The sequence below is a fragment of the Petromyzon marinus genome, unplaced genomic scaffold, assembly GCF_048934315.1.
Source record: "Petromyzon marinus isolate PM22_M1 ecotype Great Lakes invasive population unplaced genomic scaffold, UKy_Petmar_22M1.pri1.0 PM_Scaffold_34, whole genome shotgun sequence".
Lineage (NCBI taxonomy): Eukaryota > Metazoa > Chordata > Hyperoartia > Petromyzontiformes > Petromyzontidae > Petromyzon > Petromyzon marinus.
Genome location: NW_027423324.1, coordinates 364,941 through 386,461, shown reverse-complemented (window position 1 = coordinate 386,461; position 21,521 = coordinate 364,941). Strand labels below are relative to the sequence as shown.

The 21,521-nt window shown below is 43.0% G+C and overlaps 1 protein-coding gene across 2 annotated transcripts in view; it reads right to left on the bottom strand.

Annotated features, from left to right (window-relative positions):
• The window catches only part of LOC142923222 (uncharacterized), a 28,423-nt gene extending 8,144 nt beyond the window's left edge, over positions 1-20,279 (bottom strand). The window contains exons 1-9 of one of the 2 annotated variants that reach the window (XM_076064154.1): positions 20,069-20,279; positions 14,046-14,239; positions 11,011-11,104; positions 10,426-10,554; positions 8,589-8,702; positions 5,605-5,715; positions 3,009-3,076; positions 2,599-2,884; positions 1,213-1,488 (exon numbers count right to left, since the gene is read on the bottom strand). In XM_076064154.1, coding sequence (XP_075920269.1) covers positions 1,213-1,488; positions 2,599-2,884; positions 3,009-3,076; positions 5,605-5,715; positions 8,589-8,702; positions 10,426-10,554; positions 11,011-11,104; positions 14,046-14,102 — 1,135 coding nt within the window. In that variant the 5' untranslated portion in view covers positions 14,103-14,239; positions 20,069-20,279. Of the gene's footprint in view, positions 1-1,212; positions 1,489-2,598; positions 2,885-3,008; positions 3,077-5,604; positions 5,716-8,588; positions 8,703-10,425; positions 10,555-11,010; positions 11,105-14,045; positions 14,240-18,757; positions 18,825-20,068 lie in introns of those variants that run through there. The other variant, XM_076064155.1, reaches the window with a different exon arrangement.
• Between the last annotated feature and the right edge of the window lie 1,242 nt (positions 20,280-21,521).

The following is a 21,521-nucleotide window of genomic DNA, read 5'->3' as shown; positions in this document are numbered from 1 at the left end:
TCTGTCTACAGGAAAGCTACCCATACGGATGCTTATCTGAAACCGGATTCCCACCACCATCCATTACAGAAGAATTCTCTCAAAAAGACTCTGTATCATAGAGCCCAATGCATATCCGACCAGGAACACATAGGCAGTGAACTCAAGCACGTACACCAAGCTCTTAGGGCTAATGGTTACTCCGACTATACAATCCGCAAAGCTATCACTCAAACCATGAAGAAGGACACTCTTGAGGAGCCTTTCAAAACCATCACTTTACCCTACATTGCGGGGATCACAAAAAAGATATCCAAAATCTTGAATAAACACAAGATCCAGGTCCGTTTCAACACATTACATAAAATCCGTGATCTGGTTCCGTCCGTAAAAGATGTGATTCCGGACATACAATACCCTGGTGTCTACAAACTAAGTTGCCTCTGTGGTAGTAGTTACTTTGGAGAAACCAAACGCCATGTCTCGGACCGCATTCGTGAACACAAAGCAGACCTTAAACACGGTAGGACCAACACCTCGGCCGTGGCAGATCATTGTTATAATTCAGTAGGCTCACATGCCATTGACTTTTCCAAGACAGAGGTTCTTTGTAAGCCATCTGGCTACCATGAGAGATTCGTTCATGAGGCTATCCACATATACAAGCACAGAGACAATTTCAACCGAGAAGATGGATTCTATCTTAGCAATCATTGGAAAGATTTGATAAACCATTTCAGGTCTTAATTGATTGTTCACGCTTACAGTGCCTTTCAGACAGCATACATAAAAAAATTCGTCTCCCCCCTCCTCTTTTCAGAATATAGATGGACTAGTTCTAAATAAACTGCCAAATCGCTGCGCGTGGCGCTAACGTTTTTTTTTTTATAAATAAATGCTCCGTTTTAAAAATAAATTTATGCAAACCAACACACCTGAAGACGACCGTTTGTGTTATGGTTGAAACGTCGTGAGAATTTTTATTGTTATATATATTTTATTATTTTGTTGTTTCCCTTCAACGTGACTTTACCGAAAGAACTAAGAATATGAATTTCTGTAGTCACGAAAGCTTTAAATCAAAATGAATCATGATGTTGCAAAAACCTACGTGTTAAGATTACAGGGCTGCTGTGGCAGAGTTACGATTGTCTGCTTGTCCTCCAAATGATCATCTTTCCCGTTGTTTACATGAAAGAGGTGTAAGGCATTATAAATAAAATAATTTCTTACCAAGAGAGCCCAGCCACTGTTTGACTTCAGGATACTCATCTTGCACGGCTTGCAGAGAAATCAGCAGCTGGAGGCAATCATCATTGCCTCTATTGATGAAGTAATTTAGAAGTAGCTCTGCACACTTCTCGCCGCCATTCATGCCCTTGGCTTTAGCGAAGACGGCATTAGAGATGAATGTTTGACTCTTCAGATGCTCTAGAAGATGGTGTGGGTCCCTACTGATCCACAGCTTCAGAGCTGAATTATTCTCTCGAATGCACTGCATTGCGTCACCTGTGATTGACAGCGTTGAATAAATGTCACGGGTATTTTTTTCATTGCTCTTGACTTTTACCACAAGTGTGCTAAAAGAATCAAGAGGCGAAGCAGAGATGGGTTCATAATTGTACTCAAGCATTACGGCGTTTAACATGAAGCTGTTCAGTCACATGCCACTTGGTGAGTGCCATCTTGTTTTGTGGCACGGAACATAACTGATTAATTATTTGAAAGGGCAAGCACAAGCTGCAAAGTTGTACGGAATCCAAGCATATGAATGACTTTTATTCCTTGTTCATTGTGTAGTGATGTTAAATGGATCACTATGGCGCGTAGCGCCAAGTGCTGCAGAAATGGGCACAGAGCCTCACACACCATGCAGTACCATTCAATGCGCCACTAGGGGCATGGTACTGGGTGCTAGCAGAAGGAAGCCAGATGAGTACTACCGACAGAGTAGGGGATAACAGCCTCTGCCAGCGCCGCAGGTAATCGCCACAGAGTCGGTCACTGGGGGAGTGTGGTGGGGGTGGCTGGCGGCAGGGGGGGGGCATGCGAGGACGAGTCACCCCATCAGCGGGTTAAGCACGTGATGGGCTGGGGTGAGGAATGTGGGCCAAGGGTGAACGACGGGACACGGAAAGAGGAGCTGAGAAACGTCTAGAGAGTTCCCGAAGGGGGCGTGGTTAAGAGCAGAGCCAGAGAGGGAACAGGTGTGGTGTAATTCCAGAGGTAGGCGGGGCCGAGGGTGGAGCCAGGCCGCGCTGGGAAGGATAAAAGGGGAGCTCCGATCGTATAACGGGCCTATCTGCAGGTAAAGTGGAACCCAAGTGATATATCTACGTCTTTGTCTTCGACATCGTGGGTCAGGCAGCACGTTGGTTGCTCTGACCCGATTATAGTTATCCTGTATGCGAGAGAAATAGGTGTATTGTGGTCCTATGTGTAACAAGAGAGATAGGTGTATTTAGTCTCGTGTGTAACGGTGTTGCACGAAGTGTAGAATTAACGTTGTTGCATCATAAATCGCGTCTCTGAAAAGATTCACTACAATTGTAACAAAAGCCATACAAAATCAATTCACTGCCAGTACGCAACTCTTGTTATAATGAACGTGGGTCATACCTCGGTTGTGAAGCCACCTCCACAGCTGCAAATAGTGCTTCCTCACAAAGAAGAGTGCTTCCCACAGTTCCTTACAGCCTGTGTCTCCTTTTTTTAAGAAGTGGTCCAGTATGTGCTCCACACACTCCTCTCCGTGCCTCTTCCTGGCTGCGTTGTAAACGTGGTGAGGAATCCACTCATAGTCCTTGAGATGCTCCAGGAGGTGTGAGGGATCTACTCCGATCCAGGCCTTGAGATTCTCTTGGTTCTCTCGGATGAGTTTCATTGTTTCACTCTTCTGGCTCCCCTGTAGTGGAGAACACGGGATCTGATTAATGAGGGATGAAGCCCACAGCTGTCCTTGTGAGTAAGCCTACACAATGAATAATGAATGTTGGAGTCAATGTGTAAACATGCTGCGTTGATTGTACCTGAACTTCAATGAACACAAGAGCAGCAAGTTCTTCGCCTTCATCATTATTCTTTCTATAAGCAATGCCTGTGAAATAAATGCCGTAAAATTAAGTTACAAACGATTCACTTAATACTTCATATGGTTGATAATTTCCTTCTGGTAGCAGAGCAAAACATTCAATTATTGGAACCCATATTCAATTCAAAGAGGTCATTTATACTACGAACATTTTAATACTGTTTTGAAAATGTCACAAATAAGTGGCTGCAGTGTTGCCGAATGAAAAGTAGTATTGAACGTTAGTGTCCAATCAGAAGTAATCAGTAGGAAACAACTAAAATAGAAGTGTAGCAGAGTGCTGTGAAACTGCAGACCAAGAAAGCAGCAAAGTCGTTCCCCACATTGTGCTGATGGACGCTAATCAGTGTCCCGGTGTTAAAAAGCATTTTCAGTGTCTCCACCACAAATTGATTTTCTCCCGTTCCCTTGCCGTTTCCACTCGACTCCTCAGCAATGATCTACGTTCATCATTCCCTGTAGTAGCCTTCTGGCTTATCTCTACACCTGCCACTGCTGAACAGTTCTTCCGAATATGATATTCCTTGTATCTTCCTAAACAAATATTAATTTCACGTTATTGCAAGCATCATATAACCATCTTCTTTTCTACCGCAATTCCATGATCTCTTAGTAAAGGACAAGTAATAAATATAACCTCATATAATACGTCTAACCGGTTTATCTGAGCAAATGTGTAAAGGGGTTTTTTTAAAGAACAAAGCCTGTTGAAAAATATGGATTTGGGAACCTCTAACATGTTGTCAAAGGTAGGAAAATTTTCGATGGCCACCAAAAATCTCAGCTCATAGTCAACAAACATAGCTGTCCATAAAAATAATTTTGGGTTAGATTGATATAAATGTTTCGTTAAACCCGACACCTGACACAGCCAATTAGCAAGGTTTAAGTTCACAAAATATGCCAATTAGTTACTAATTCAGCACACTGCTGTGTTGGACCTTAAACCCACAATATTTACAATTTGAATATGACGTTTCGCTGGTGATTACAACCAGCTTTGTCAGGTGATCATCAAAAATTGTGAAGAAGTCTTCCTGTTTCAGTCGTAAAGAGAGTAAATGTGAAGCCATCATTGTGAGCATATCAGGTGCCAGGACTATAAGGGGTTTAATGTAGTAATATAAATTACAATGGATCATGTTAACCTGAGAATATGCATTACCAATTATTAGTTGGGTTATTCACAGGTAACATAGTGGAATGAGTTTATGTTCACGTTGTTGTCCCTCCCCGAAACCTATGATTAGGATACATTAGATCTGAGATTATTCATATTGATCGGGAAAGCCTACGTGCTGCTAAAATGTTTATATTGAAGGTTAAGGCATTCATTTCCTATGAAAACAAATATTATTTATTGAAGAAAAATGTCCAAATATATTGGAGGCACAGACATTGTAATTCCGGAACACACATGTCATAGTGGCAGAACGATAGACAATTACAATTTTCATAATATCTGGATTTGCAAGTTAGTAACATTTTAAAGGAAACTTTTATGATGGAAACATTAGTCAAATTGTAATCTCATCTAATATTCTAGGCCTTATTAGATTCCTACAAGTCTCCAATACATGAAGTGCTCTCTCAGTTTGTATCTGATTCTTCATCAGATCCTGCATCATGTTACTATTTATACTTTCTCTTGTTCAACACTATCACTGAGCGTGTTTGGTAGAGGTGCGCTTGTCTATTGGAGTGATGAACAGTTCCCTCAAGGTGAGCTGCGATTAACTAGACGCTGATCAAGAGTTAACTGCATTTGTTTTGAAAGCGTTTAACATCGTAAAAAATTCTGGTAATTTCATTGGCAGAGTATTGAGTGAGATTCATGTATTTTGATTTAAAGCTTTCATGAATGCAGGGATTCATATTCTTGGTTCTTTCAGTAAAGCCACGTAGAAGGGAAACAATAAAATAATAAAAATAATAAACAATACAATTCTCACGACGTTTCGACTGCAACACAAGCAATCATTTTGCTGTGGTTTTCACACTTGATGATGCTTGCTTGTGTTGCAGTCGAAGCGTCGTGATAATTTTATTGTTTTATATTTTTATCATTTTATTGTTTCCCTTCTACGTGACTTTACCGAAAGAACCAAGAATATGAGATTCATGTCGTTGACTAAACTACTGATTGTGAATATGCACGCATATAGAACTCAGGATTTGGAGTCTTGTTTTGTGGCACGAAATTGAGATTAATGTTGCAGTGGCTGCAAATATACAACAATTAAACTGATGCAAGATGGCTCATTAAGTTCTGGTCTCGCATAATGAGATAGTAGAGTACATGGGTATGGTGTATTTTAACAATCAAATATAGGGAACACCTTACTCTTTTGTGTCAAAATATGTATGGTGAGAAATGACTAAACAATTATCTTATTATGTAACAGTTAGTCTCTGAATATCATTACTTAGAGCATGCACCTGGAAGATCTCAAGCGGTGTCGCCATGGTAGCATAAGAATACATTTTTATAGATTCATCCCGTTTTGGATATAATAATGGAACACTATACTTACCATAATGCTCCGATGTTTTTTTCAAAGTCAGCCATTTCCGTTTTGTCTTTAGTAGAAAGAGACTAAATGCAGACAGTACCAGTCCAAGGATAGACCCCAAAACTATAGCTGCTGCAGGTGCAGTGTAGTTTCCCAAAGGATGAGAAACAAACATCTGTCAAAACCAGAACATTTGAAGTCTAATCCACACCTGCTGATAACACATATCAGATCACATTATGTGTACATTTATTATTCGCACCATTCTTTTTTTGCAAGACTCTCATGAAGGAAGGTGCGGTGTTTCATAGACACTGTCTGCAATACGTTCTCAATAGGGAGCGAAGCTGCTATGTGGCTTCATGCACTTAACTCAATTGTGGGTACAGTAAACACTCACTATTCGCGAGTTCTGAATCCGTGGGTTTCGCAAGTAACTAAATGTATAATGACAATAAAGCCTGCATGCGGTGTGAGTGGACTATTGGCCATGGGAGATAATGACAGGGGAATCAGCCTACAGTGTGAATGCACTGGCGGCCACGGGAGGTAATGACAGGGGTATCAGTTGAGTGCGAAGGGACTGGTGGCTACGGGAATGATTGAGAAGGGAGCATGGTCAGGTCACGAAAGAGGACAGTAGAGTCTGCTGTGGAGCTAGCATCCAGAGTGAGCGAGAATGATCGAGAAGGGGGGCGTGGCCTCGGTTTGTATATAAAGGAGATGCTCAGGAGACTCGGGGCTATTGCCTGATGTCAAGTGAACGTGTCTTGAATAAAGTCCCATCTCAAGAGAAGTGTGCCAAGTCGTCATTACAAATGTGTAATGGGTTCAACTGAGTCGCAGATGTAGACTTTGGAGGCAATACATTTATTTAGTTCCAACACATGGGATAACTTCCCCTTAACAGAATAACAACCTTATGTGGTGACCACCTGGCTAACTGCACTCATGATTGCGTAACTGCTACTATGGACCGGGACCAACGACTTCGGCCCGGGTCCACGTGTTGGAGACTCGTTGGATGGAGATTGTAGATGAAGGGTTTTTTTTCTGGATGAACAACAACCCTGATCCCTCTTGGGACCCGACTTATATTCTCTGAGTCATGGCCAGTTTCGCCCTTGGCCACGTCCACCTTCCAGAATTATTGGGAGGTTCTGGGTCCCAACCATGTGACCCCCCCTAGGCGCCTCTTGGGGACCCTCTGTCAACGTAGCCGGTCACGTGTCCTCCGGGGTCAACCAAAATGCTATGGCCTCACACAACCCTATCCTTCAGTCGGCACCCACACACCCTATCCTGCAGGGTTGGCATTGCACTTAAAGCGTGGTGCCATCCAGGGCTCTTATGCAGCACACACCGTGCTCCTCTAGGGCCGGTACTGCACCCACAGCATTGAGACATCCAGTAATGTCACTACAAATGTATACTAATTCCCTATTCGTGACCCACTGGACTTCAGTATTTGCGAGTGTACATGGTGCCAGACCACCAATGCAGTGATCCCACTAGGAACTCGCTATTGTGCAGGTTTACTTTATACTTACAATCCACTCGTTTATACATTTAGGTATGAACAAGTCGACTGAGTTGCATACAATTCAGGAAAGTGTTGTGGCTCGTGTTCTAAAAAATCATAACTGTGCATTGCTATCAAACACCTGCATCTACTGAGTCAACCTCCTAAGCTCATCAACATCACCACCACCCTCCATCAGAGTAAAATCATCATCCAAGGTAGTTACAAAAAACACATGGTTGTTTATAACTATTTTTTTTCCAGGTAAGGCCCACTTGTCAGATATGACTTGGCCACAAATGATAGCTCAATGAAGTGGCTTATCGAGGGGTAATTTAACGCAGCCAAATCATCTAAATGCATGTTTCTAAATATGGAGGCGAAAAACCTGAGTACCCAGAGAAAAATCCATCTGACCACGGGGAGAACATCCAAACTCCAAAAATACAGGTGTCTGAGTTGGGATCGAACCCCCGACGTTACGTATACCAGGCAAGGAACCACTGGGGTGACCACTCGTACAATGAACGTCACCCCATTTTTCCAATTGGAACTAGGTTTCCTCATGAGCGAATTCTGCAATCGTGTGCATTTTCAAGAACAAATCCCTCGTGAATAGAGAGAGGGTTTTTCTGTGTACCTCAAATTTTGCGTAATTGGAAGCCAACACACTTGGCACACTCTTTTAGGAACAATATCACGGGATCTCTAATGTTCAGTGTGAACAATATGCAATGTAGTATTTATGGATAATATACCCATAATATTAATTAATGTGGTTGCTGGATTCGAACCCTGAACTTCTGCAACGACGCATTACCACTTAGCCATTCAAATTAAGATTGGCGTGAGTTGGTGAGGAGAGGCGGTGATGTCATGAGACGTCGGGGTGGTGAGTAGAAGGGTTTATGACGCCACGCGGGATTTGGGTGCAGCAGGGAGAGGGGGTGAATAATTGTCATTTCTTTTCCGCATACTGTTAACAGAGATAAAAATCTATATTTCTGTATGAAATAATCAGTTTACGAAATCATAAGAGTCTGTACATATTTGCCATCTTCTTACCATAGACATTCTGCGGGTTCCTAATAGTTAAATAATAGCAATGCTCACCTGATTTAAATAAGGCATTCCATACCCAGCGTATGCCTGAGGTCGCTGCATTTTGGTTCCACTGATTCTGCTACTGATAGTGATAAAACGATGCTAGGTATGGTGATGATGCTGTCTCAAAGTTGTGAGTTGTAAATGAAACGTGCACAATGAATCCTGTTTTGGATTTCACCTTTCAAGAAAGATAATTTTACAGTTACTCTTGGTCATATTCACATTCAAACACGAGTCTGTATTTTGCCTTCATTCCTATGCAGCGAGCGTCTGCTATTTCAGTTACCAGACTGTTGTTGCTTTGACTGTCAAGATAACAAATCAACGTCTCTACTGCATAACTGATGGCACCGGTTCCAGTGGCTGGTTAGCTCACCTGTGTGGGGCTTTTCATGGAGACAAATCCCTGAGCCAGGGTCTCTCTTGAGCCCCTGAATGCACTGACACACGGTGTCCTGGGCCACGGAGCAGTTGTGAGCCACCTCCTCATCTGCAATGAGAAGCATCACATCAAACCACTAACCTCTCCATTCAAACCAAAGTCAATTTAATAGTTTTGTTTTTGCATCATCAGTCACTGAATGAGAGAAAACAATGGTTGCCAGTTTGCTGCACATATAGAAATATCTATAACAATAAGCATACCATTTAAGACTGGGAAAGAAAAGTAACCACTGCTGTGTAAGGTTAGCACACTGAACTTGTAAGCCAGAGGTCACTGGTTACATTAATAATTATCATTGTGGAATTAGAGAGCGCCATCTAGGAGGTTACAAGGGGTTCCTGCATGGCCACCGCTGGGTAACCGGTATCCAATCCTAAGCGGAGATTCCATCTGGGCCAAAGGTAACGGGCAGAGTTGGAGAGAATAAACGGGAACCATCGGGAGGGTTCCACGAGGGGGCGTGGCTGAAGGTGGAGCTTAGCTCCGCCGAGAGGGATATAAGCGGAGGCAGGAGAGGACTCGGGGTCGGTGTGGGAAGCGTCGGGTCAGGACTGCATCGCTGCTCAACCTCTCCTCGCCGACGACCATGTGGCGAACTCCCAGCGAAGCAGCCGCTCCTCCCGGCACGCCGACAGCCAGCGGCAGTATCGGAGAGAGAGGGAGGCGTGCCACGACGGTGGACATAGAACGGCTCGTCAACGGCAGTAGAGAGAGAAAGGGAAAGGAGAGAGGAAGAGAGAGTGGAGATGTGCAGAGATTCTATAACTAAAAAGACGCCAATCAACAGTTGTCGTGATAGTGGTTTATTACAAATGTAAAAACAAAATGCCTCTGTCCACCCCGCACAATGCCATGTATCGTGAGACATCAATATATTCTCACATTGACTATTCAACTTAAGAAAAATTACTTATTAAAAATACAAAACGTAAAATAGTTAAACTGATAGGCTGGTGTTTCATGCTAACACCCTTGGAGTTACCATTGAGAGATGGAATACCTCTTCCAAGACGTCTGGGCAGTGTGGCAGTCGGCCAAATACCCTCTAGAGGGGCTGTCTTGGGCAATAACAAAATAGTATGCTAACCTCTTCCAAGATAGCTGGTCTTCTTGGAAGAGTAGGCCACATATCTGGTAATTAATTGCTAAAATAGTTACCAGTTTTGATTTGACAACCCTTGGCGGAATGCAGACGACTGTGATTTGACCATTTTCAGAGGTTATATTCATGTTATCCAATATGTACCTGAGAAAACATCCAAGAAATATAGTCCTCTTTGTCCCCTGTTGAGGTTGTTTGTTCATACTTCACCACACAGAGCAGGTTGTAAAGGTGAGGAACATAGATGTAGGGAAATACTACAGAAAACAATACAGTCCAATTGATTTTGCTGCACTCCTCAGTACGTAGCCCTGTAGCGGTCTATATCACGAGTTCTATGCATGGTTGACCCCCACTTAAGCACTTTCCAGCCTGAAACTTGTTTAGCTTCTGGTATCTGATGAGATCAGTTACATACCCGAGAATGTGTCATTGGCAGGACATTATTAATTGCTACAGATTCACAAACCAGGATATCAGCACTGCTGGTATCTTGGTCTGTTTGATATCCTGTTTTGTTTCTTCACTGTACACCCCAAATATAACGTATCTGCCTTATTACAAGATGCTGATGGCACTATTGGAATATGATGCATACAAAGAGATAAATCTCAAAAACACACAATGCAGATATGGCAGTAACCTACTTGCTGTGCTGTCATTTACCTTGTCCGCAACTGCTGCACGGTGCACACTTCTCCTCATGGTTGACTCTGCTCATGAAGCTGTCCTCAGGGCATAGATTACACCTCGCTCTCCTTTTATTAGCTGCACAGTCGAACATCTTGTATGTCCCTGGAGGACAACACAGCGTGAGCAGGCCAAGACAAAATACCTCACTTTTGTATTGGTGCTGGACTAAACGTCCAAGCAGGAACTGATTCTTTGGGAGACAGAGTGGACAAACTTTAAGCACGCGCCTTTTAGGAACAATGCATCAACTCGATGCATATTGTTGTGTTTTTTTATTTATTACAAATTAACCCGTCTGGTGGGGCCACTGGAATGGCGCTACCAATTGGAGTTCCTTCACACATCTGTAGTGCGTCAACCTGGCCACCAAACAGGCACCTGAGTGCCATGCTTTTTGTTTCACACAGCAGTAGGTGTAGGGCAACGGTTCTCAACCTGTCTGCAAAGTCATGAAAAGTTCTCCACGGACTTCTGCTGTTTTCATTGTTATCGTGACAATCGAATGCCAAGGGGAGGGAAGTGTTATGACCCTGGATGGCCACGTCTGTGTTGCTTTACCTGCAGGGCACAGCTCACAACAGATGCCTCGTTGTGATTTGTAGAATCCATCACCGCACTCCTTGGCAAGAGACAATTTGTGCAGTAAAGAGATCTGCAGAACGGATCCATACAGAATGATTGGGCAATCAGGCGGAGGAACTGAACAGCAATACGATCCAGCTAAATGAATCATAAATATGCGCCGTCTGCTTCACTCATATTAAAGATGCCCTGACATTCGCACCTTCAATTAGCACGGTTGGATGCGTAGGGTGTAAAAGAAGTTCAACCAACATACGTAATTTGAAAGGAACCAGCCATTGTATGACGTGCCACAATCTAAATTTGCCAAATGTAAATTACCTGCTATACTCAATTGGGGAAAGCACCAATCATTGCCCCCGACTGACAGACTAATGCCCATTTGTAGGCCAGGTGCTGAGTTACCTTGTGATGTGTTTATGTTGCCTATAATTTGCACTCCTGGCATGCTTTTCTATATCTTGCAATTTCACGCCTGTCCTTGTCACGGCTGGTGGAAGGGCCTCAACTACTGGGAGCTCCAGGGGGTATTTGTCGACTCTTCCATGCTCACCAAACGTCTTGGAAGAGGTAGGGGAATTCCCAATTCAACCCATCACATCATCTTATCCTATCAAGGATGTGTATATATCGTCTTATGAATAACTTGAGACCTGACGATCAGACTTAAGTGCGATGAACTCATTTACACTGCTGGGTGGACAGAGGTGGTGGTGTAGATTTAAATTGAGCCACAGACCACTGTATGGAATGTTCAGTGTGCTCACGACTACACCATGACAGCCCCCTTAATTTATCAGTTAAAAAAGTACAAATCTTCGTGCCCTTGACATTTATATATTTGTTGCAAAGTGACAATCAGTTATTTTATGTTTTAGCAGTTACCAGGAATGCAACAAATACCCTAATTTCCCTCACAAATCAGCAAATATATTAAGATCCATCAGCCTGTTGGCTCTTCAGACAAATTATATCATTTTAAAGCTTTCGTGACTGCAAGGATTCATCTTCTTTGGTTCTTTCAGTAAAGTCACGTAGAATGAGAATAAAATAATAAGATAAAAAATAAAATTCTCACGACGTTTCGGCCACAACACAAGTGGCCATCTTCAGGTGAAAGGAGCAAACCCATTGTAGCTCTGTCGTCCCGACAGGTTTGCTCCATTCACTTGAAGAAGGCCACTTGTGTTGTGGCCGAAACGTCGTGAGAATTTTATTGTTTTATTTTATTGTTTATTCTCATTCTACGTGACTTTACCGAAAGAACCAAAGAAGATAAATTCTACCCAGTTGTATTTGTTAAAGCAAGAACACTGTGGAGCGGTTTTGAACTTCTGGTTAACATAAGCAGGCAGGCTTTTTAACAAATGGAGCAATATACTACATATAAACTATTGGGCCCTGGTCAACACAATAACTAATGAAGTGTATACCCTCATCATGAATTGGCATGAAACATTAAAGATAAACGCAACGATACACAAAGCTACAATCTCTTTTCACATAGATTTAAAACTATTGTAACGGTTTAGTCTATTGGCCTATTGGCTTTCCATACCAAGTATGATTGGTGGATTACACAGAGATTGTTGTGTGCAGAGAGACAAACTTGCTGCGCTCTGAGGAGCCACATTATTTTCTGACCACTGAACATTGCACTCATGCAGCATTGTCTAGATCCACTGCCTGCTGAGACTCTCATCCATGCCGTTATTCTTGCTTGGACTACTGTGACTCATTCCTCCATGGTCCAGGTTACAGATGATTCAGAATGATTCTCTAAAGCTCCTCAACCATAGACACAAACGTGGTCGCATCACGCCAATACTGCATTCTCTCCACTGGCTTTCTGCCAAATCTCAGATTCACTGAAATATTGCAGTGACTGTTGTTCTATTCGTCATGATCTTTCCCCTGTCTCTTACCTCTCCCGTCTCACCTCACTATTTTCATCGCCACGCACTCTCCTACTCGTCCCCTCTCATCTCATCATTTCTCCCCTCCATGCAGTCTCCTACCTCCCATCAAACCACTCTCCTACCTCTGCACTCCCATCTCTCTTCCTGAAGTTCACAAACTTGACACTGAACGTAAAATGTACTGTCTTGCCATATGGTACAAGAACAAGCCAATAGGTATTACATCTCAGTAGACCGTCTCCTAGATGTACGTCAGCTCTCTCTATATTAGCCTAACTAAAATCAGTTATTTTTCCATTACCAGTAACTGGATGAATAAAAAAGTTACTGGATTACCAAACGCATAAATGTCTTGAAAAATAATCAAAACAGTTTTACTTTTATAACCGACAATTGAAGGAGCTACCGTGGTGTAGTGGAAACTTATTGGCCATTCACAGGCGGCTGTGTGGTGCCATACATTTTTAATAACATGCAATCAACTCTCAATTGCAATGTACAACGCGTTGATAGGGTGGTGGTGCTACAAGTTGATGTAGGGTGGGGATGGAGACATTTTGGGGACCGTATGGGAGGTCAGTGGTGCTGTGGTGGTGAGTGTATGTGACTGGTGGGGTGTGAAAGAGGGTGTTGCTGTATGCTGATGAGTGATGGGGTTTAGAGGCGATTGGTGCTGTGTGGAAGGGAGTGGTCATGTATGGAGGTGAGTTGAAAACCTGGTTTAGTCACAGTTCAGCCTATATTTGTCTCTATGCGAGTCGGTGCCTCTGTATAATTGTATTCCTATGTGTCACTCTCTGAGTTTATGTGACTCTATGTCACTCTATGGGTCGCCATAGCAGGGCATAGGTCTCCGTGCGAGTATGCATCTTTGTGTGAGCCCAAGCATTTTGTTGTGAATCTTTGTGTCTCTGTGCGAATATATGGATCTCAATATAGAAATACAGATTTCGATATAAGTCGTTGGTGACAGGGCTTGAGTATCCGGTTAAACAGCAGGTGGCTGAAACCTTGATATGAACCCAGGACCTCAGCGACACGTGAACCCTTTAACTGACAAATGACTGAGACAATGTGAGTGGTCGTCCTCACCATGAGGAGAAGTTTTACTCCCATCGTGAGCCCCGTTGGGTTTCTCCGCGAGGTCATGATACTCCGCTCTCCACGCCGCAGATGCTCAAACTCCTCCGTCGCTTGTCCAGCTCGTGTCCAGCTCAAAATGTGAATCCAGACAGTGCGACCTTAATTTACCGGCCTCGACGTTTTGCTGCATTCTTTGCAAGCATCTGTTGAAAATAAAATCACTCTGGATTATTACTTCGAATTATTGGATCAGGTCAAGACAATGCTTGATGGTGGTTGCAAATGAAGTAGTATCAAATGATTGTGTTGTTGAACACACGCCCAATATCCCAATAGGTTGCCAACAATACCATAGTGAGACTGTAATTTGTTGATAACTAAAGGGGGATAAACCATGCCTCCTCAGTCAAGGATTCATGGTTGGGTAGCAGAACGCCCAATAAAATAATGAAAAAGAGTAATAGAAGGAAAGTTCATCTGATGAGGCGACAGTAGATCATTGGCAAGTCTATAGGTACATGGAATCAAGTCTAGATTTGAAGCTTTCGTGACTGCAAGGATCCATACTCTTTGGTTCTATTCGGTAAAGTCACGTGACTTTACCGAATAGAACCAAAGAGTATGGAATCAAGTAGCCAGAGGGCCCAGATGAATGGGCTAGCAAAGACTCAATGCTCGTAATGATGGTTAATATATTTCAAAATTACATCGTGAACACGACGTAACAGATGTTTCATCTATGGTCATGACATCTGCCTTGAGTGGGCCGTTGAGTGAGTGTGACCTGCAGTGTGGTGATTGAAGAGAGAACGGATGAGACAACAGGGGCATTCTGGTAGACCGAGACCTCAACATGGATGGAAGGATCGATGAGTGAAGTTCACGGGAATACTAAAAATGATAGTGGTAGCGATAGAAGAGTGATAAGGAGGTGACTGACGAGTGAAGCAGGAACTGAGAGCTCCAACCCAAATGTGACAATTCCAAATTTGGCCGAATTTGCACTTTGTACAGTAATCATTGTTTCCGATTTAAAAAAAAAGAAAGTGGCACGGAAAAGAAAGGCTTTGTTGCCTCGTATATGAGTATGTTGAACTTGTTTTGCATCGTATGTAGCCAACCGTGCTCAATCGGAAGTAGGATTGTTGTGTCAACCATATTAGTGGATATGAATATTATTATTCTTAGCTCTTTCGGTAAAGTCACGTTGAAGGGAAACAATAAAATAATAAAATATATATATTATTGTTAAACATGATGGATGGGACTGTAATTTCTGGAGTTGCGAGTATTGCATTATATCATTGACTTTAATTGATATTATTCATAATAAAGGTTTTTGGGTTAGATCGCGTTTATTTATAAATGTGTCGTAACCCTCCACCACCCGACATGGCCAATCAGCAAAAAAAGTGTCACGTTGACAAAAGACAAATAATTCACTACTTCAGCCCACCGGTGTGTTGAAGAGTTAATCCACATTTACAGTTTGAGTACGACGTTTCGCTGGTAAATACATCCAACGTCATCGGGCAATTCGCCAGAATGGTAAAGCCCTCGCTTGCTCCCGGTTTTATATAGAGCAGCAGGGTGACGTCATCACTTAACTCATATCAGGTGCAGTGATTAGAGGCGGAGGGGGGGTATTGTAATTATATAATCGATTAGTAATCAGTCATTGGTTATGATTAGTAATGAGTTGTAGATTAGTAATTCTTTAAATCAAAATGTAATGTGTATTATTTAATAATAGGCTTCCAGGCCGCACTAAGCCGGTAGCTGTCAGAGCGATTAAAGTTATTCTTGTTCCTCTCAATTTCAATGGATTCTCTAATCAGTCTTTGCCAGTAATAATTAGTTTTACACACCACTGCAACATTGTCAAAATCAATTGAGTGTCCTTGTTGACAAGCATGTTCTGCCACTGCCAACAGTTGTGTTTGAGATAATTTAATATTTCTCTGATGTTCTTTTAGTCTTACGTTGATGTTACGTCCTGTCTGTCCAATGTAGCAGCTGCCACATGAACAATTAATCCGATATACACCTTCTGTTGATAGTTTAGGTAATGCGTCTTTAGTGCAAGATACTAGTTTTTGAATTTTGTGTACTGTACCAAATCTTACTGTAATGTTTTGCTTTTGCAAAACACGGGTTAATTTGTCAGTTACTCCTGAGATATATGGAATTTTTATTGTTTTAACAATCTGGTCGCTTTTAGCAGTATTGCTTTGCGATCGTGATTTGGCATTCAGTGCTCTGTTAATTTGAGCATTATTGTAGCCATTCTGTCGTAATGCTTCTTTAACGTGTTTAATCTCTCTCACTAGACTCTCACCATCTGACACTGTTTTAGCCCGATGTATGAGCGTCTTGATAAGAGAGGATTTCTGAGCTGGATGATGATGTGATTCTGCATTCAGATAGGCATCAGTTTGCGTTTGCTTTCTGTAAACGCTGTGTGTTATTTTACCGTTTAGGCCATGTCCAAGCAAAATATCTAGGAATGGGAGTGTGTTATTCACCTCCATTTCCATGGTGAACTGGATGGCCGGGTTTTGTGCATTGAGATGATTTAGAAAATCATTAAGTGTATCTTTACCATGTGGCCAGACAACCAAAGTGTCATCCACATACCTAAACCAAAAGGATGGTTTTAATGTGCTCGAGGCAAGTGCTCTTATTTCAAAGTTTTCCATGTACAAATTTGCTATAGCAGGGGATAAAGGAGAACCCATTGCTGCTCCTTCATTTTGTTTAAAGAAATCTCCTCTCCATAAGAAGTAAGTGTTATTTAAACAATGGCCAGCAAGTTTCGGAATATCTTTTGGTAAACCGGTATTCTTTACTAGTGTATCTTACACACACACATGAACTGACACATACACATTGACTCACTTACAGACACATGGATCTACACACACACATGGACGTACAGACACATATCGACGCACACACATATGGACTGTCACACACACTACACCTTCTCTACTGCTGTACCACTACACCTTCTCTACTGCTGTAAAACTACACCTCCTCTGCTGTACCACTACACCTTCTCTACTGCTGTACCACTACACCTTCTTTACTGCTGTACCACCACATCTTCTCCACTGCTGTACCACTACACCTTCTCTACTGCTGTACCACTACACCTTCTCCACTGCTGTACCACTACATCTTTCTATACTGCTGTACCACTACACCTTCTCTACTGCTGTACCACTACACCTTCTCCACTGCTGTACCACTACACCTTCTCTACTGCTGTACCAATACACCTTCTCCACTGCTGTACCACTACACCTTCTCCACTGCTGTACCAATACACCTTCTCCACTGCTGTACCACTACACCTTCTCCACTGCTGTACCACTACACCTTCTCTACTGCTGTACCACTACACCTTCTCTACTGCTGTACCACTACACCTTCTCTACTGCTGTACCACTACACCTTCTCTACTGCCGTACCACCACACCTTCCCCACTGCTGTACCACTACACCTTCTCTACTGCTGTACCACGACACCTTCTCCACTGCTGTACCACTACACCTTCTCTACTGCTGTACCACTACACCTTCTCTACTGCTATACCACTACACCTTCTCCACTGCTGTGCCACTTCACCTTCTCTACTGCTGTACCACTACACCTTCTCTACTGCTGTACCAGTACACCTTCTCTACTGCTGTACCACTACACCTTCTCTACTGCTGTACCACTACACCTTCTCTACTGCTGTACCACTACACCTTCTCTACTGCTGTACCACTACACCTTCTCCACTGCTGTACCACTACACCTTCTCTACTGCTGTACCACTACACCTTCTCTACTGCTATACCACTACACCTTCTCCACTGCTGTGCCACTTCACCTTCTCTACTGCTGTACCACTACACCTTCTCTACTGCTGTACCAGTACACCTTCTCTACTGCTGTACCACTACACCTTCTCTACTGCTGTACCACTACACCTTCTCTACTGCTGTACCACTACACCTTCTCTACTGCTGTACCACTACACCTTCTCCACTGCTGTACCACTACACCTTCTCTACTGCTGTACCACTACACCTTCTCTACTGCCGTACCACTACACCTTCTCTACTGCTGTACCACTACACCTTCTCTACTGCTGTACCACTACACCTTCTCTACTGCTGTACCACTACACCTTCTCTACTGCCGTACCACTACACCTTCTCTACTGCTGTACCACTACACCTTCTCCACTGCTGTACCACAACACCTTCTCTACTGCTGTACCACTACACCTTCTACACTGCTGTACCACTACACCTTCTCTACTGCTGCTGTACCACTACACCTCCACTGTGTAAACATCATCATTGGGATACAAAGACGGCCAAGCATTGTCTTGGCCACAGCACCCATTTATAAGTAGGCACTAACATCACTTGCCCTAGCAATATGTTAGGCTATACAGGGGATCTTTATATTGTGTGTGTATGTGTAGGTGCGTGTACGCATTGTGTTTGCGTGTGTGCGTGTTACATTCCTGTCTGTGGAGGTTTTTGTTTATCAGGGGAAACGAAACTTGTCTCACCACTTCCCTGCCATGTCCACACACGGGCAGAACAAGGTGAAACAAGGTGACCATTTGGTTCTGAACTAAGACAATACAAATATTTCGCTTTACCGTAATTCTATGCCCCTGCGTCTACTATCTCCGAATTTAAAACCCCCCACTGACCTCGCAGTGAAGTAAGGTCACATCACTCCCCACAGCGCACACGGCGTGAGAAAGTCCGCATAGAGCAGGGGATTGACAAAAAGGATGCCACAAAACACATCCTTAATACACACACAGTACATTACCCTCTTCATATCTTACACCACATACACTTCTGTACCACTACACCTTCTCTACTGCTGTACCACTACACCTTCTCTACTGCTGTACCACTACACCTTCTACACTGCTGTACCACTTCACCTTCTACACTGCTGTACCACTTCACCTTCTACACTGCTGTACCACTACACGGTCTCTACTGCTGTAACACTACACATTCTCTACTGCTGTACCACTACACCTTCTCCACTGCTGTGCCACTACACCTTCTCTACTGCTGTACCACTTCACCTTCTACACTGCTGTACCACTTCACCTTCTACACTGCTGTACCACTACACGGTCTCTACTGCTGTAACACTACACATTCTCTACTGCTGTACCACTAGACCTTCTCCATTGCTGTACCACTGCACCTTCTTCACAGCAGTATAAAATATATAGTTAAAATGCATATGCACGCATCCTTTATTCAACCCCTGAAATGTGCTTATACCCAAATAAATAACGTGCTGACCCATAAGAGGTTCATCTTCTTTGGTTCTTTCGTCGTGAGAATATTATTGTGTTATTTTATTTTATCAATTTATTATTTTATTCTCATTCTACGTGACTTTACCGAAAGAACCAAAGAAGATGAATCCTTACAGTCACAAAAGCTTTAAACCATAAGAGGTTTTTTTGGTTAGATCGCATAAATATATAAATGTGTTCTTAAAACCCGCCACCACCTAACACAGCCAACTTGTAAGGGATGTCACGTAAACATGGCAATTCGTCAATAGTAGCACACACCGATGTGTTGGAGAGCCAAGCCACAACATTTACAATCTAAGTGCAACGTTTCGCCAGTAATTACAACTATCTAATCTGAGTACTCCAGCACACCGGTGTGCTGTACTAGTGACGAATTGGCCACGTTTTGTTTCCGTGACAAACCTTACCAGTTGGATGTGTCGGTTGGTGGCATGTTTTAACGACGCATTTATATATTTATGCCATCTAACCCCAAAAAACCTCTATTATTGATGTTGGTCGCGAAAGACTACGTGTTAAAACGTGCTGCCCCATGTCACTCCAACACGTGTCGTGCTAAGAACATGAGACGTAACATTAACCATCACATGCCATGAGCGATCAACTGCTGGATGAAGACTTCCCCCCGCCATAACCATCTCTCACGTATCTGCGACGCGAGAATCCCAGTACCTGCACACGGGATGATTTCATCGTTCCATCTCCTCTCAGACTTATTCTGTTCTTGGTTGCCTCACGTACTTTGGAGTTGTACGGCACTGCAACACTCAAGAGAGCCTCGCATTGCAAAACGCTGCTGCTGCTGTGTAGAGAGGCGTCGAGAAACGACTGACACCTCTCCCTTTCAACGGCCAAACCGGTTCTGTCGGATTTTTCCCCACATTGCATGAGGGTGTGGGCGAGTGCCGATGGGTTGTGTAAATATTACACAGGTTCTAGATTTGAAGCTTTCGTGACTGCAAGGATCCATACTCTTTGGTTCTATTCGGTAAAGTTACGTAGGTAAAAAAATAAAACAACAAAAATCACGACGTTTCAGCCACAACACAAGTAGCCTTCTTCAGGTGAAGGAACAGAACTGTCGGGACGACAGAGCTTCAATGAACGCTGCTAAGATTCGTGGCGTCTTTTTAAACTGGGTGAGAGAAGTGAGGCACTTTGACAAAGGAGTTTACATATCAAACATGATAATTCAGCATTGAAATAGCTGAGGGATTAGCTTGTGACTGGTCACAGAAATAGCTATGTTAAAGTAAAAGTTTACACATCCACAGAGGCACCAGGTACATGGACGCCAAAGGGGCTGTGCTACCCAACTATCATACAGTAAACCGATGTAAAAAACTAAGTCTAAATTACATCAATATAATAAATGTACTCAATATATTCTTCAATAAGCTGAGCTATTAACAGCAACTGGGTATACACTTCAATGGTGTGAAAAGGGAATTTTAAGAGCTGCGAAAGTTTGGGGTACCACTATTTGAAAAAAATATATACTGTACCATTGAAAATTAGTTTACTGTTTGGTTCGATTTAGAAAATCTTTCCAATGGTTGCTTAATTTGAAACCAAATTACACACAGTAATTCTCTCCGTGCTCCGCCAACTCGGACACTCCGATTTACGTCAGCATCGTCCGTGCATCCCCTTTCACACACAGTGTTTCTTTGCCTATCTCTTCACACACAGTGTCTTCCCTTCCACACACAGTGGTTCATCTTCTATCTCTTCCACACACAGTGGTTCGTCCTCTATCTCCTCACACACAGTATCGCCGCTATCTCTTCACGCGCAGTAACTTCCCTTCCACACACAGTGGTTCGTCTTCTATCTTCTCACACAGTATCGCCGCTATCTCTTCACACGCAGTGACTTCCATCTATTCACACACAGTGACTCTATCTATCTCCGCTAACGATGACTCTCCCTATCGCTATTTACTGTCTTTGGGGTCCGGCTCTCTATCTATTCTTCCCTAACATTTCCAGCTGTCTTCTTCGTATCTCTTCACCTCTCGCCAACAACTGCTCAGCAACGACTCTCCAGCAACAACTCCCCAGCAGCAACTCTCCAACAGCAACTCCCCTCCGTTCAAACCACCTCGCGTTTTATCCCCTCTCGC